Source organism: Molothrus ater, chromosome 13, assembly GCF_012460135.2.
Source record: "Molothrus ater isolate BHLD 08-10-18 breed brown headed cowbird chromosome 13, BPBGC_Mater_1.1, whole genome shotgun sequence".
NCBI classification, from domain to species: Eukaryota; Metazoa; Chordata; class Aves; order Passeriformes; family Icteridae; genus Molothrus; species Molothrus ater.
Window position 1 is genome coordinate 3323628 of NC_050490.2, and position 17299 is coordinate 3340926.

General features: G+C 53.3%; 1 protein-coding gene across 3 annotated transcripts in view; it reads right to left on the bottom strand.

The window, feature by feature from the left end:
• Positions 1–8158: 8158 nt before the first annotated feature.
• UBL7 (ubiquitin like 7) overlaps positions 8159–17299 on the bottom strand; it is a 9646-nt gene continuing 505 nt past the window's right edge. For 2 of the 3 annotated variants that reach the window (XM_036389987.2, XM_036389986.2), the window contains exons 2-11: positions 16869–17057; positions 16285–16404; positions 15663–15745; positions 15460–15544; positions 14210–14267; positions 13455–13588; positions 13288–13337; positions 12528–12695; positions 10867–10989; positions 8159–8528 (exon numbers count right to left, since the gene is read on the bottom strand). In XM_036389987.2, coding sequence (XP_036245880.1) covers positions 8391–8528; positions 10867–10989; positions 12528–12695; positions 13288–13337; positions 13455–13588; positions 14210–14267; positions 15460–15544; positions 15663–15745; positions 16285–16404; positions 16869–17052 — 1143 coding nt within the window. In that variant the 5' untranslated portion in view covers positions 17053–17057 and the 3' untranslated portion in view covers positions 8159–8390. The remainder of the gene's footprint in view (positions 8529–10866; positions 10990–12527; positions 12696–13287; positions 13338–13454; positions 13589–14209; positions 14268–15459; positions 15545–15662; positions 15746–16284; positions 16405–16868; positions 17058–17299) is intronic. The other variant, XM_036389988.2, reaches the window with a different exon arrangement.

Here is a 17299-nt window from a genome sequence, read left to right on the forward strand (position 1 = left end):
CAGGTTTTCTCCCCAAAAACACTCTTGAAAAAGGAGTTTTCTTCTCCAAAAACACTCCTGGAAAAGGACTTTTCAGGACTCAAGCTCCCCCAGGATTTTAGGAATGTTTGGGGTGGAAGGGACCTTGGTGTCCAACACCTCCCACTGTCGCAGGGTGCTGCTCCAAGCCCGTCCTGGAGCGCTTCTAGCTGCTCTGGGCAGCCTCAGAGGGAAGGGTGAGGGCAGCCAGGGGGGAGCCTGGCTCCCAGAACCATGAGATCACTGCCTGGGAAAGCGATTCCAGGAGATGGGCAGGATGTGGAGAACACAACCCCCAGGAAAACCCAACCCTGCAGAGCAGCACAGCTCCCCAGAGCTCCCATTTCCAGCCTGGCCTGGTGTGCAGGAGGTGCTGGAATGAAAACCACCCTTCCCAAAGCGGGGAAGGAGCTCCCAGATTGAGTTTGGTAGCTCAAGAGCAGGCAGCATCAGATTCTAGGCAGCAGCTCAGCTCTTTCCTGCAGAAATTTCCATCTGCTCCACTCTGGGATCAGAACTTCCCCAGCACAACTCGTGAGCAGCTCTCTCCCAGATCATGCGCCTCGCTTCCAGCACGGATCAGGAGGCAGCCTCCCCCAGGAATCTTGTCAGAAGCACAGATTTTTTTCCCCAAGAGGAACAGTTTTATTCATCATGTTTGTGGCCCAGGCAACCCAAAGAGCTCAGATTGCACTTGGCACCCGAGCAGGCTTGTGGTGGTTTTATCCACAAAAACAGATCTGTTACCTTCCCTCGGCCAGGAATGTGACCCTTGGAAGCACCAACAGAGTGGATCTTCCAAGGAAAAAAGGAACAGCAAGAGAAATCTCAGCCCTGGCTAAGCCAGGCAGGACCTTTGCTGTGCCACAAAGCAGGTGTGACACTGCCAGAGGGACCCTGCTGAGCTGGACAAAGGAAGAGGATGTTCCTCATCCCCTTTTCCATCCTCCCTTCCCAGACAAGGTTGGGATCATCTGGACAAAGGAAGAGGATGTTCCTCATGCTCCTTTTCCATCCTCCCTTCCCAGACAAGATTGGGATGAGGTGGGGACACAGGATGAGGATGTTCCTGATTGCCCCTTTTCCATCAGCACTTCCCAGACAAGGTTTGGATCAGCTGGACACAGGATGATGATGTTCCTCATCCCCTCTTTTCCATTGGGACAAGCTGGACAAAGGATGAGCATGTTCCTCATCCCCCTTTCCATCACCCTTCCCAGAGAAGACTGGGATGCTGCACCTGGGAAATCCTGTGCTGAAGCTGTGGGAGGGACTGTCAGCCCAAGAGGTTGGACAGAACTTTTGGAAGATCAGAGCTCCCAGTCCTCATTTTGGGAACAGGCTGCCTGAGAAGGCTGGCTTTGGAGTGGCAATCAGTGAAATCCCCCTCACAGCTCCTCGTGGTGCTGACAGACCCTTCATTCCCCAGCTGACAGAGTGAGGAGGGAAACGAGCAGAGCAGATCTTTGATCAGCTGCTGCAGTTTCTGCTCTCCACACCCAAATTCTCCCTCCCCAGCTCACGTTCCTGGCAGGCAGCAACCAAAAAACCTCAACCATGCTTCCCCAAGGTCACAGCCCTGCAGAGTTTGGGAACTTCCCAGCTCTCCAGGCTCACCTCTTCAAGCTGGATTGAGGCTGGGGGCTCTGAGCAGTTGGCACAAGTTCCCCCATGGGTTCTGCCAAAGGACAGCACAGCACAAGTGCCACCAAAGGTGCCCAAATGAGCTCAGAGCCACCCCCAGAGCTTTACAAACCACTCAGGAAAGGGGTGGAGGAGCCACCTGCCCCTAAAATGAAACTATCCTGTAGATTTCACCCCCCAGAAAAGATTTCCCAACAGATTTGGCCAGAAGGGAACTTGTGACCGAGCTGATTTGCACTCAGTGATTTTGAGAGCAGCATAAAACCCCAGCTGGGAGTCCCCTTCTTCCCATGCCTCCAAATGAAAGCCCAGGGGCTTGCCCAGGACCTTCCAGACCAGTGTCACAATGTGATTTACTGGTCACAGGTCCTGCCTGAGGACTGGCCACAGCCACAGCCCACCCTTGTCACCAAATCCCCTCTGGAGCATCACATCTGAAGGTGTCACATCCTCAGAGGGCGTGGGAAATGAATTTGTAGAAAATTCTCCAAGTTTGACATTTGTTTACATACAAATAGGATGTTTACATGGTGTGTAGGTTTACATACTATGTAAACAAAAATAATATGTTTACATAGTGTGTATTTGTATGTAAACAAATATCAAACTTGGAGAAATTTCTACAAATTCATTTCCCACAAGAGGGGACTCACTGGTGGGGCATGAAACGAGGCAGGGGTGCCAAAAAGGCAGAGTTAACAAAATCCAGTGTGGAGTCTCAGCCAGTGAAACAAGGTTAGAACAACAAAAAGAACAGGAATGGGTGGCTCTGCCCACCACACTCCCACCATGAGAGCTCCATGTCCCTGTGAGGTGTTCTGCAGTTCCTGAGCCTTCCTTCCCTGTGTGCCATGCTCCAGGGCAGCACTGCAATGGGGATGGCCACATCTCAGGCTCCCCAAAATGGGATTCCCACACCTGCCAGCAGCTCTGGAATGCCCAGGGAGGCTCCAGCACCACTATCCCCCACCCAAGATGATAACCCCCCTTATCAGCCCCAGAAGAGATACAAAATCCTCCTGCACACAGCTGGTTAAGGTCTGACCTCTCTGCAATCTGTCTGGAATTTCAGCCTGCATTTTTCTGCAGGGAGTCCAAACAAACTCACCTGGCTTTGGAGAGGCTGCTGGGCAAGTGCCAGAGCCCTCTCTGGCCTCAAAAACCCAAGCTCAGGAAAAACAACTCCTTGGCTGTGACCTTGGAGCTCTTCCAGCAGCAGTATCTGTCTCGACAGGAAGGGAGTGACAAGGAAAAAAGGGAGGGGAAAGGGTCTGTCCCACTTCTCCTTCCCAGTGTGACCCCTGAGAGCCACCCCGGGCCTGGTGACGCAGAGGGACAGTGGCTGTGGTGACACGGGGATCAGCACACCCATGGGGAGCTCTCCCTCTCTTCCAGCAGGATGTCCCCAGACATCCTTTGGCTCCTTTTTGCACTAGGCTGGTCAGGGAAGAGCTTTCCTTTCTTCCCATGTCCCATCTGTCCTTCCTGGTGCCGCCTGTCACCTGCTGTGGGGCCAGCCCGGTCCCACAGGGCCCCTTTGGGACAGGGATCAGCTCAGGGAGGAACATGGGGATGAGGAATGGGGTGGGGGGAGAACAAAACTGATGCCTCAGGTTTAGCTTTTCTACTTTTTGGATTTATTGTGTGGGTCTGGGCTTCATATTATGGGATGGTGAGCTCTCTGCACAGAGCAGGGAGACAAAACAATTCCTGCTCCAGCTGGGCACCAAGGACAAAGGATCCAAATCTCAGGCCCAAGGGCATAAACAAGAAGAGAGAAAACAAGGATGGGACTGCATGGGCTAAAGCTGGAATTGGACAATTAACTCCAATATGCAAACAGAGCAGAACTTACAAAAGTGAGAGACCCCATGACCAGCTGTCCATTTTTGTGACCATTTTGGGTTCAACTTGGGTGTAGCCCTGGCTGGGCTCTTGTGCTGCCCAAGGTGGATCCATGGAGGCTTTTTAATAAATCCCTGCTTTATTCTTTAGCTCTGTCTAGCCTCTGCTCTAGGTCAGCCTTCACAAGGCATTAAAACAGCTGGGAACTCATCTGAGCAGACAGCAGCTGGCAGGAGCTGAGGTGATTAAATGATGTGTAACTGAGAATCCTCTGGGGTCAGAGATTCAGGGCAGCCAGAAAAACCCCACAAAGGGATCCTGAGGGGCCAGCATTGCTTCCCTCCCCAGGAACAGCACACAGATCCACAGAATTCACAGAATCACAGAATCACCAGGTTGGAAGAGACCTTCAAGGTCATCAAGTCCAGCCCAGCCCCAACACCTCACCTGGCACCCAGTGCCACATCCAGGCTTTGTTAAACACACCCAGGGATGGTGACTCCATCACCTCCCTGGGCAGAACATTCCAGAACTTTAATCCAGCACCATGCAGGGAAATGCTGGGACCTGCTGGCCTGGCTCCTCCTGCCCCAGTGACATCAGGGGACAATGTCCTTGCTGGCTGCCCTGTCCTTGTCACCTCCTCCTGCCCCAGTGCACCCCAAAAGGAACCCTCAAAGCTTTACTGGCACCCAGGACCTGCCCCAGTCCCACAGCTCCTCCTGGCACCTTAGGTCATCCCCAGGGGTGACACAGAGGCCACAGATTGGCCAGTTGAAGGACAAACCTCGTGTGGGCTCTGTTCCCAACACCCAGCTTTGAAAGTGCCCCAACCTCTGACAGCCAGATGCTGGAAAATCTCTTAGAAATGGGTTTTTCTCTGCTCACCCTGCTCCAAAGTTGTGCTCCAGGCTCCGTTCTTGGCCCTTGAAGGAAAAAAAAGGAATTCTGGATCCCCTCTGATGCTTTTATGGCTCCTAGAGTGGAACCCCACAGCTCCAACTCAACCCCTGAATTAATTCATCCCTGCTGAACCAGCAGACCCTGCTCTTAAATCAGCATTTATTTCACAGATAGAGGGGGGGGGGAAACCCTCTCAAAGGGATTTTGGGACACGTTTATGAATATTAGAACACTATAAATATAAAAGGGAACATAAGGAAATAGAAATATTCTCACAGGGTGACATTTTCAGCCCATTTCTGCTTTCACAAATTAAAATAGTTGCCTGGTTTATATTGTGGATCACGTGGGGCCTCAACTCTGTAACCTTAAAAGGGAGCTTTGAGGGCTGAAATCAGAGCTCCTTTTTTGTCACTTCTTACAGGAAAATGGTGATTCATGGCAGGGAAGGGAGCAAACCCCACAGGACACAGGTCACTGGCATGTGTCACCTGCCCTGTCTCCATGCTCTCACCTCATCAGCTGTCCCAAATCTGAACTTTGCTCCTTTCTCCAGAGTTTCCCTGAGAAAGAGTAAGACCAAAATGTCCTTATTGCCAAGGACACCTCTGTCCCTTCTTCTTTTGTCCCCTCCCTGAGACCCCTCAGCTCACTGAACCAGCACAGAGCTGGGAAAGGAAGAAAAACTCCAACTTTTGGTGTGTTTTGGCCTTTCCTACAAGGACAAAGCTGGGAGCAGCCAGGAAACCTCTGCAAAAAAAGCAAGTTGATGGGCAAAGGCTGTGCCAGACAAATTCCTGCTGCTGCTCCTGCTGGATGTACCTGCCCAACAAATCCTGGAGAATCAGGGAAAGTCACCTTCACCAATTTTCTGCAATTTATATGCTCAGGGCAAGGTGTGGAGCTCCAGGATGTGACTGGGACAAAGTGGGAATAGTCAGGCTGGGGGAGCAAGGAGCCAACATTATCCCATGGAAATCTGTCCAACATTGCTTGAGGCACTGCAAAAGTCACCTGGGAGATTCTGCTCTGCCTCCACTCCACCTTTTTGCTGGAAAATGAACCAGCAGAGACAAATCAGCCCAAAATGAGAGAGACAAGGAGAAGAAGGGCTCCAGAAAACACATGGTGCAGGGCCCAGCCAAACCTCCACCCCCTCCAGGTGTCCAGCAGTGGGATGAAAAACAGGATTATGGAAAACAGGGGAGGAAAAGCAGCTGCTGCCAACCATCCCTGCTGTCACAGCTTCCCCTGGCAGCCCCAGTGAGGCCAGCAGGGAAGCAGACCAAGAGCAGCTCTTTGATGTCACCAACAGAAGGACCCTGCTGACGCCGGGGAACTGTGGCCTGACCTCCTGCTCTTCCAGGGTCAGGCCACACCTACTTCCCAGTCTGCTCCCAGCAAAGCCCAGGCAGGGCTGCTGGGCTGGAGAAGGGAGTGTGAGAGGGGCAGGAGGGATGAACTGAGAGCCAAGCAGAGCAGATCCACTCTGCTCCCAACGTGGCAGGAGGGGCACAGGGATGGAGCACACGGAACTGGCATCAGTTTGCTCTGTCTCTGTCACCCTCAGCCACTCACAATTTGTGACAAGGACGCTAAAGCCACCCCATTCCACCCCTGCCATGGGCAGGGATACCTCCAGCAGGCCAGGGGCACTGCCAGGGATCCAGGGGCAGCACAGGCTCTCTGGGCACCTGTGCCAGGGCCTGCCCACCCTCAGAGGGAACAATTCCTCCTTGGTACCCAACCTAACCCTCTCCTTTCAAGCCTTTCCCTGCTGTTCTGCTGCTCCTGCCCTTGCAGAGCCCCTGAGCATCCCTCCCACGTGAGGCTGGGAGCAGGAACGTGCAGCCCCGGGGCGGCTGCAGAACCACTCCCAGCCCGCTCCGAGCTCCCTGTGTGCTGCAGGAGCTGCTGCAGCAGAGCTCAGGCGCTGCCCAGCCGTGCAGGAGGCAGCAGAGCCTCTCCCCCCTCCCCGCAGCTCCCCCTGTGCTCAGGCACGGCTCTGCCGGGCGAGGGAAGCGATGTCGTGAGCGGCAGCGCTGCCAACTTCTCCTCTGCTGCAGCCAGTGCATGTGCCTGAGCTGCTGCTCCCAGCCAAGCCCTGTCGTTTGGGAGAGGAAATCTGTGAAAAGTCACTTCCAGCCCAAAAAAACCCCCAAAAAATTCCAGGCAGTTTTCAGCTCGCTGGGGGCGTTGGGAAGCAGAAATAGCAGCAAAAGCGGCTTCATGCCAAACGTGGGTCAACAGAGGGATCAAAAATCTCAGGACTGACACAAAAACCACTGTTTTGGGACAGCAATGAGCCCTAAATTGAGAATTCAGGTGGTGCAGGAAGGCAAACTGGATGTGCTGGTGGCCGGGAGAGCCTGCAATGCTCCCCAGCTTTGGGCAGGAGCATCTGTGATCCGGCTAATCCGTGGTTATCCCGGAGGATTGGGGCTGCCAGCAGGGGAAAGGAGGGTGCTGTGCTCTGTGCTACCCCGGCAAAGGCAGGATCCAGGGATGGGAAGGGATTAATCAGTTTTCTTACACATAAAATCCGTGTGTGTGCCGAGGGCAGGGACGCAGGATGGTGTCAGGAAAGCCATTCATGTCCATCACATTTTATCTGCTCCAGACTGAGCACAAAACCAGCCCCTCCTTCCCTCCCTCCCTCCCTCCCTCGGGCATTAATCCTCTCGACAGGATTAAAGCCTATCAGCGCAGGGCTCCCCGCAGAGAACAATCCCGCGTTTGCAGGGTGACACCGAGATGCTATCAGCGAGGATCACAGAGCTGCGCAGGGATTAGAGGGCAGCACAGCAGCCTGGAGGTGAGGCAGGAGAGCGCTCTCTGCTCCGAGAACCCGCTGCCGTTTTCACGCCTCGTTAACCCCGGCGCGCAATCCCAGCGATGCCGGGCCCAGCTCCAGGCCTGGCTTTTCGCTGCCCCCTCTGATTGCAATTACAGGCGAACGCCGTTAATTGGCTTTGCAGCCGCGGCACGTGGTGCAACCCACACCGGGCATTTCTCCAGCTCCCACTCAGCCCTTGTCATTTCTCTGTCACTGTCACCTCGTGGTGGCCGTGCCCTCTGCTGAAAGCACCACATCCCACCGAGGCAGAGCTGTTCCTGCAGTTTGTGGGAATCCTTAAAATCAGAGGGTTTTGGGAATGCTGCAAAAGGCAGGGCTCAGAGACAGCAGAACTGCAATTAGAGCTAAGTGAGAGCCATAAGATTTGTCAGCAGAAAAGTTATATAAGATTAGAAAATAAGGACAACTAGAACAATGGTCTGTGTATTAACACTCAGCTAGAATAACTCTCTAAGCTACAGAAAAGTTTATCTAGCAAGATATGAGGACGTTCTAAGCTTAATAATGGAGCTCTGTGCATTGTGATTTAAGGCTTACAAGCAGGTATTGTATCCAAAATAAGCAAACATTGTTTTAACAGAAGGTACATGTACTTATGGTGATTGGATAGAACTACTGTCAATGTGCTTCTGCCTTGTGGGATTGGTCAAAAAACTTTTAAGTGAGTTGTAACATTAAGTTCTTTGTCTGCTGCTGCTGGCATCTTCCCATTGTCATATCCATGCAATGAGAGTGATGCTGGAAAATAAACAGCTTGAGACGTGTTCCTCAGCAGTCCTGTCCTGTTCATGATCTGTACATAACCCCTGGCCAGCAATGCTTCCCCTTCCTGCCCTGCTGGGATCTGCAACACAAGCCAGGACAGAGCACGACCCACACAGCAGGCAGGGAGCTGAGCAGGGTCCATTTAATGGAGAGAATGAAACAACAGGCAGAGGGTAGTGACAGATAAAACATTGCACAGCTGGAGGGGCCACATCTCCAGCACCAAGCCACCTCTTCCCTTCTCCGTGCTGAGTCCTGAGGAGGTCGGAGAGAGGATTTGGAGCTGCTTTCAGTGCTCTCCACACACAGAACCAACCCAGCTGCTGCCTCACCACAACTCACCAGTCCAGGAAAAGATTTAGGGGGCCCCCCCAGCAAAGATGAGCTCCAGGGCAGCCTGGATGTCCCCTCCTGTGGCCTGCAGGGCCCGCAGGCTCAGCTCGTCGTCGTGGATCCCCATGTCTCGCAGCTGCTGCAGCTGGGGCTGCCACTGGCTCTGCTCACAGCAAAGAGAAGTTTGGGATGAGAATCTCAGCAGGTTTGGTGTGAGAATCCCAGCAGAAAAACCAGCAGCCCTTCCCACTGCCCAGTGTCCCACCTGTTATAGATACACATTTTAATATTGGCTTTTGGCAAATATTAAAATGGATTTCAGATGTGTGGTGGTAAAGTGACTTTTTTATAAAGATATGGATTTCATTTCTGTCCATGAGGCTCAGTGCAGCAGCTGCTATCAGTGTGCAGTGTTACAGTGCCTGCTGGGATGGGATACCACCCATTGAACACAGGGTGAGCACACCTGGGCACATCTGCCACACACAGGGTGAGCACACCTGGGCACATCTGCCACACAGGGTGAGCACACCTGGACAGATGTGACACACAGGGTGAGCACACCTGCACAGCTGTGCCAGCCAGCAGCACTCACCCTCTGAAGGCAGTGTGGGCCAGGGCCCAGAACTGGAGGGGATAAAAAGGGACTGAAACCACAATCCAGGAATCCACGTGCTCTAACAAAGCAGATCCAAAGAAGAGATGTGCTAAACAATTCCTGGAACACGTAAACCACTTTGGGGAAAAGTTTACTGTGCACAAGGGTCTGTGAATATGCAAAGGGCTGGTGTAATTAAAAGGTTTTTAAGGGGTTAGGGTTAAATTTGCCCTAAACCAGGACATATCCCCAAAGATTACAGGGGGCTCTTGGCTGATGCCATAATCACCTTTCCTCTATGGTCCTTGTCTCCTATTGTCCTTTATTAAACTTTTTACACTTTCACAGGAGAGTGAACGTGTTTTTCATAGTAATAACCTTTGCTCTATGGTCCTTGTCTCCTACTGTCCTTTATTTTACTTTCAAAATGTGGTTTTTAAATGTTGACATTTTCATAGGAGGGTGAACTTGTTTCCCACCCACCTGAGCAGCTCCTGTGCAAACAGTTCCTGAAAGCTCAGTGATGCTGCAAAGTCCCTAAAGCCACCACCCCTCTGTGAAAAAGGGGGTCTGTTTTTTTTTTTGGTAAAATTTAGAAGTTTAATAAAAGACAATAGGAGATAAAGATAGTAAAGATTATGGCTGGGTGCATCTTGGAACTCAGCCAAGAGCACACTTACTTTCAGGGATATTTTTAAAATACTTTTTCTATTACATTAGCTTGTATATTCATAGATTCTTATGTATATTTACATTTTTCTATAAACTAGTTTATATATTTTAGGTACAATTTTGTGGTTCTTTGGGTTTGTTTTTTTAGAGTATGCATGTTTCTTAGTTGTGGTTTTGGCTTTTTTTCTTTATTACTTTTAGTCTGGGCTTTAAGTCTACTTTCTTCAGATGATAAATGTTGATAGTATATTAATAGCAAGGTCTTCATTATATGTTCACTGGATGTTATCTTGATTAAAAAGAGTTCATTTATAACTATATTAGCTACTACTATTACTATGTCCAAGTTTTTTGTTAGTAGCAGAAATAAAAATTCTTTTAACATTATACATATAGTATTTATCTTAATATTTGCAAAAAGCCAACAATAAAATATGCATTTGTAACACCACCATTCCAGTTCCACCCAGTATTTCTGCAGTGGCTGTGATGATGCCTTTGGACTTCAGCTTTTATATTTTTCATACATTTGTAATCCTGTAATTCTTTGTATAATTCTAAACTCCATATACAGTATGAGCTGCTGCTTTCCCATTTTGGGCAGACACAACAATTCCTCTCCAGGCCTGGCAATCAAGGACATCTCTCTGCCTCAGGCCCCAGAAATGTAAACAACAGTGAGCTGGAGGAGCAAACTGGGGGTAAATAACTTCATTATCTGAAGGTGTAATTAGAAGATTAACTCCCAATATGCAAATGGACCAAATTTATAGAAGTGTGAAAACCTGTGAGCCATTGTTCGTTACCCCCAGGTAAACCCCTGGGGGCTTTACCTGCCCCAAATGTACCTGAAGGCCTTTCAATAAATATAACTACTTTTTCTTCCCTTAATTTTGTCAGGCCTGTGTTTTTAGAAACTTGGGGTAAATGACTTCATTACCTGAAGGTGTAATTAGAAGATTAACCCTCAATATGCAAATGGACCAAATTTACAGAAGTCTGAAAACCCATGAGCCATCACCCATTTTTGGGTGTTGCCCCTGGGGGGCTTTATCTGCCCCAAATGACCCTTCAATAAATAGAATTGCTTTTTATTCTTTTAATGTTGTCTGGCCTCTGTTTTTAGGTAGCCCAAAAAGGCACCAGTGGTGCCCCTCCCAGGCTGATGTCCCACCACAGGAGGCAGCTGGGAGATGCCAGGGGGTGCAGGATTCCAGGGGCTGCCACTGACCTGGAGGCTGGGCTGCCCTGAGGCCTGCAGGGCGTGCTGGAGGGCCTGGCTGAACAGGTCGTTGGTGATGGGTGTCCCCGACTGCACACTGGATGACATTGGGGACGTCCCGGAGGAGTGGCCCTAGGAGGAGGTGACAGGTCAGGAGAAGGAACCAGCACACAGCAACACCTGCAGCAGCCCTCACCCTCCATCCACAGGGAAAGGAGCTCCTCCAGGAGGGAAGGAAGGTGCCCCAGAGCTGACCAGGCTGTGCTGGCTGTCCCCGGGGTGCTGGGATTGTGTGGAAGATAAGGATCACATGGATTTGCATGAGGGAAGGCACAGCCAGGTGTGCCAGCCCAGAGCAGGGCTGTTCCCTGGGTGCCAGGGCTGGGAACAAAGGGAAGAGAACCCATCCATGAGGGAATGCAGAGCCAGGTGTGCCAGGGTTGGGATCACACAGGGATCTCCTCCCTGAGGGAATGCACAGCCAGGTGTGCCAGGGCTGGGATCACACAGGGAACTCCTCCCTGAGGGAATGCACAGCCAGGTGTGCCAGGGATGGGATCACACAGGGAACTCTTCCCTGAGGGAATGCACAGCCAGGTGTGCCAGGGTTGGGATCACACAGGGAACTCCTCCCTGAGGGAATGCAGAGCCAGGTGTGCCAGGGTTGGGATCACACAGGGAACTCCTCCCTGAGGGAATGCAGAGCCAGGTGTGCCAGGGATGGGATCACACAGGGAACTCTCCCCTGAGGAAATGCACAGTCAGGTGTGCCAGGGATGGGATCACACAGGGAACTCTCCCCTGAGGGAATGCACAGCCAGGTGTGCCAGGGTTGGGATCACACAGGGAACTCCTCCCTGAGGGAATGCAGAGCCAGGTGTGCCAGGGTTGGGATCACACAAGGAACTCCTCCCTGAGGGAATGCAGAGCCAGGTGTGCCAGGGCTGGGATCACACAGGGAACTCTCCCCTGAGGAAATGCACAGTCAGGTGTGCCAGGGATGGGATCACACAGGGAACTCTCCCCTGAGGAAATGCACAGTCAGGTGTGCCAGGGATGGGATCACACAGGGAACTCTCCCCTGAGGGAATGCACAGCCAGGTGTGCCAGGGTTGGGATCACACAGGGAACTCCTCCCTGAGGGAATGCAGAGCCAGGTGTGCCAGGGTTGGGATCACACAAGGAACTCCTCCCTGAGGGAATGCAGAGCCAGGTGTGCCAGGGCTGGGATCACACAGGGAACTCCTCCCTGAGGGAATGCAGAGCCAGGTGTGCCAGGGATGGGATCACACAGGGAACTCCTCCCTGAGGGAATGCAGAGCCAGGTGTGCCAGGGATGGGATCACACAGGGAACTCCTCCCTGAGGGAATGCAGAGCCAGGTGTGCCAGGGTTGGGATCACACAGGGAACTCCTTCCTGAGGGAATGCAGAGCCAGGTGTGCCAGGGCTGGGATCACACAGGGAACTCTCCCCTGAGGGAATGCACAGCCAGGTGTGCCAGGGATGGGATCACACAGGGAACTCTCCCCTGAGGGAATGCACAGCCAGGTGTGCCAGCACAGAGCAGGACTGGTGCTGGCTGTTCCCTGGGTGCCCAGGGTAGGATCAAAGGGAAGAGAAGCCATCCCTGAGGGAATGCAGAGGCAGGTGTGGCGGCCCCAGGTGTTACCTGTGTGCCCGGGGTGGGTGTGTGGGAGCTGCTCTCAGGGGTGCTGGCCAGGGCCAGGGCTGTGGCCAGCTCGCTCTGGGTGATGGGCCGGGGCCCCGCCGCCCCCGCGTAGCCCAGCGAGGCCGGGCGCGAGCCGGACGTGCTGCTGGAAGGGGTGGACCTGGTGCTCTGTGTGGAGAGAGAGAGAGAGAGAAAAGCCCCAGCTGTGACCTCTCTCGGTGTTTGTGTCCCAGTCAAACCACAGATCCCTGTCCTACCATACCCAAATGTCCCAAGGGTGGAAGTTCTGAAAGACAAAAATGCCAGAGTAGGATGTGCTTTTTTTCCACAGAGTCAGCTGTGGAAATTGGCAGGAAACCTTTCAATCTATCATCCACCAGCCCCAAACCAGGGTGATGTTAGCCTGGAACAAAACAATTCCCTGCTACAGGCACGTTTGGACCCATATATCCAGTTTTTCATACAGAACTTTTTGTCCTATGGAGAGGAAGAGTGCAGAAAGGCAGGGATCAACATTCCCACGCTCCACTATGGCTGTGAGAGCATTTCCTCTGTTCTATTTTCCTGTTGTGTGTTCAGTACTGAGGAAAACCCTCTCCTGAGCAGCATGGAAGCAGCCAGGATCAATATGTTTGTCTCCACATCCCCCTGGGGAGCCAGAGCAGCTTGTGCTGCTCAACAAACGGAAAGGAAGAGCTTGGGAGTCTCAGGGCTACAAATTAAACCCAAAAAGAAGTGCTCACCCAACCTGGCTGCTTACCTGGTGGAAGTCATCTTCATCATCAGAGAGCCCCTCAAAGAGAAAGCCACCTGCACCAGAAAGGGGAATAAAAGGATGTGGCAAACAAGCAGGAATTGGGAGCAGATGAGATCCCTGTGGAGTTTTTGGCTGAGCACCCTGAGAGTTCCCCTTGCAGGTGGACGTACCTGGCATGTCCCGGTAGGAGCCCAGGGCCATGGCCCGCGAGGACGTGTCCGGGGCTGGCAGGGGGGTGCTGCTCGCCACCGAGTGCAGCACCAGCACGATGGCGTTCACCAGGGCAGGGTGAGCCGGGATCAGCCTGGGCACAAACGGGCACAGCTGAGCATGGGCACGGGGCAAGCCAGGAGCCAGCCCTGAGGCACCCAGGGCACTGCCACCGCTGCCGGCACAAACTCCTCCAGGCAGCCAGGGACCTGGCTGGACCCACGCTGGACCTGGCCTTGGATCCTTCGGGATCCACGCTGGACCTGGCCTTGGATCCTCCTGGATCCATGCTGGACCTGCCCTTGGATTCTTCAGGATCCACGCTGGACCTGGCCTTGGATCCTTCTGGATCCACACTGGACCTGCCCTTGGATCCTTCGGGATCCACGCTGGACCTGCCCTTGGATCCTTCGGGATCCACGCTGGACCTGGCCTTGGATCATTCTGGATCCACGCTGGACCTGCCCTTGGCTCTCCAAGGATCCCTCTGGACTCATGCTGACTTTTCCAAGGTTCTCATGGGAGCAGCTCTCTGCTGTGAGCAATTCATCCAGGTCTGAACCCCAGTCTGGAGGTGATGATGGCCCTGCCTCCCACCAAACACCCTCTGGATTAACCCAAGCGGTGGATCTGTGTTTCCTGAGAGGAATGACCCAGGTGACACACAGGGACACAAAGACACTGCTGAATCACTGCCCCAGCTCAGGGAACTTACGTGTCCAGCATGTTGGGGTCTGCAAACACAGAGAACAGATCCTTGTCCTGCAGAACTCCTGCAACAGACCAGGAAAGGCAGTGAGACAGGATACAGCAAACAGGACCCAGTCACACAAAAGCCACAGGGACAAATAAATAGGAATTGTTTTCCAGGAAATGAGTCATGAGTAAACACCACAAACACTCCCATTGTTCCTCTGAAGCCTTTGTGTTCCCGGAGAGGCTCTTGGTCACAGCCACACACCCAAGGGACAAAAGGGACGCGGCTATTTCCTGTAGATCCCGTGGGTGCTCCACCTCAAGGGCAGGATGGAAGCTGGGCCCCAGCTCCCTGCAGCCGGGCTGGGACTGCATCCCAGATTCCACCTGCCTTGGGCTGCCACCATCCCACAACAGGCTGGATTCAGTGAACCATTCTATAACACCCCAAATTCCACCTGCCTCAGGCTGCCACCATCCCACAACAGGCTGGATTTAATAAACCATTCTATAACATCCCAAATTCCACCTGCCTCGGGCTGCCACCATCCCAGAACAGGCTGGATTTAGTGAACCACTTTGGAGCACTTTGCAGTGGGGAGAGAGCTCCATCCCTTCTTTCCCTGACCCTTCTAAAGCCAGGATCCATTCCCAAGGACAGAGCTCCATCCCTCCCTTCCCTGACCCTTCTAAAGCCAAGGAGAGAGCTCCATCCCTCCTTTCTCTGATCTTTCTAAAGCCAAGATCCATTCCCAAAGAGAGAGCTCCATCCCTCCTTTCTCTGATCTTTCTAAAGCCAAGATCCATTCCCAAAGAGAGAGCTCCATCCCTCCTTTCTCTGATCTTTCTAAAGCCAAGATCCATTCCCAAAGAGAGAGCTCCATCCCTCCTTTCTCTGATCTTTCTAAAGCCAAGATCCATTCCCAAAGAGAGAGCTCCATCCCTCCTTTCTCTGATCTTTCTAAAGCCAAGATCCATTCCCAAGGAGAGAGCTCCATCCTTCCTTTCCCTGATCCTTCTAAAGCCAGGATCCATCCCCAATGAGAGCTTTCCCTGGGCCTTCTAAAGCCAGGATCCATCTCCAAACATCACCAATGGATCATGACTGAGACCTCAGCAGTCACCAACTCATGCTCCAAAGGGACAAAACTGAGGTTTTTTTAACTCTCTCTTCTCCCTACCAGGAATTCAACCTAGATTTGTGTCTGTCCCTTCCCCCATCAGGAATCCAAGCCTTCCTCAGATCCTCTGGATCACAGCCAGACTCACCCAGAGCCACGGGGTCGCTGCTGAGGCCAGGAGTAGCCACAATGATCTGATCCAGGGATTCCTTGTTTCCCAGCATCTTGAAGACCTGCCAGGGAAAGCAGGTCTTGGGAGTGTCTTGCAGGTTGGGAGTGTCACCCACTGTGTGGCTGTCCCCAGAGGGAGGGGACAGCTGAATTCCCCCCGGGAGGGAGCAGAGCACTCACGGCATCTCTGTAGGCAGGGCTGCTGTGCAGGGCAGTGTGCAGCACACGGAATTCCCGGACTGCTGCCACCTTATCCACAGGCTCTGAGGGGAGAAAACACCTCAACAAAACACAGCTGGGCCTCTGACAGCCCTCAAAGCCCCTCCACAGCCCACTGAGACCTCCATGCTGCAACAGGGATCCTCTAACATCCTTGGATTGGGTGCAGTCACTGCAGAGTAATGACTTGCTGCACTCTCAGATCATAAAAATAGTCAGGAATATCCTCCCACATGTGCCATTACAGGAATGCCAGCTCAAGCTCCTCTCTTTGTACAGTCAGGCACACAGCAGCCTGCTCATCCCTGGGGCTTTGCTCCAGATCCCCTGGCAATGCCCTAGAATGGATCACAGGCAATTAAGGAAGGGATGATCCCTCTCTCCATGGTGCACAGTTCATTCCTTAACTCTTGTGTCAGCAGGAAAACCAACACCCAGGTGCTGCTGGGAGAGGTGGGGAGTTCCCAAACACGGGGATTCATTCTCCTGGAAACCTCCACAGCAGTGAATCCCTAGAGAAGCTCAGTCCCTAATAAAACACATCCCAAGGAGAATCCAAGGGGCAATCCCCACAGCTCCTCACCTGGTTTCTGGTCAGGCTCAGGCCAGGACTTGCGCAGGACATGGACAGTGGAGCCAGACTGGATTCCATAAAAATCCAGGGTCTGGTCATCCCTCAGCTTCCGGCCACAGTAGATCAGGTCTGGGGGGCAGAAACACCGGAAGATAAACACCTGTGGTGCTTTCAGAACCAGCTGGGGGTCTCTAGGTTTGCCTTAGAGCCCAAGGGTTACTGAGCAGCTGTAGCTGCTCCAATTGGCTAGGGAAAAAAAACAGGGAAGCTGTGGAGCTGAGAACCAGGAAGGCAATCACAGAGCTGATCTAGAGGAGATGGCATAATCACCACCTGCGTAAGAGCTGACCTCCCTCTCAGCTCTCATGAGAGCTCTCACAAGGACACAGAGCTGGTGGAAAGCCCAAATATTCCCGAACAAGGGCACTGCCGCGGCTGGAGCGCCGTGATCCCAAGGAAACGGAACGAACACCGAGCCCTCCCACCACCACCACCACCACCACCAGCGGGATATCGCATCCCGGCCGCGGCGAGGACGGGCCGAGGGTGTCCCCAAGCGGCGGGACGGCGCCAGGCTCCGGCGGGGCACGCACCGATGAGCTCGGGGTCCGGCATGGATTCCTGCAGCTTGCCCGTGATCAGCTGCTTGAGGTGCGAGATGCTGCAGCCGCCCAGCGGGCACTCGCCCAGCTCGGTCTCGGGCAGGCGCAGGATGGCTTTGGGGGCCAGCGGCTGCTCGGCCAGCTTCACTGCGATGTGCCACTCCGGCAGGGCCATGGCGCCTGGGGACACAGCCGAGTGACACCCCGCACACAGCGAGCCTCTCTCATCTATCGGGCACAGCGCCCATAGAGCGCCGGGCACAGCCGGGCACAGCCCCGACCCTCGGCGCTCAGGGGCATCCTGGCCCGTGGCTCCTGGTCCCGGCCCCCCGTCCCCAGAGTCCCGATCTCCCCCTCAGCTCAGGGATCCTGGCCGTGGCTCCCCGTCCCCACAGCCCCAACTCCCGCCTCAGCTCCTCCAT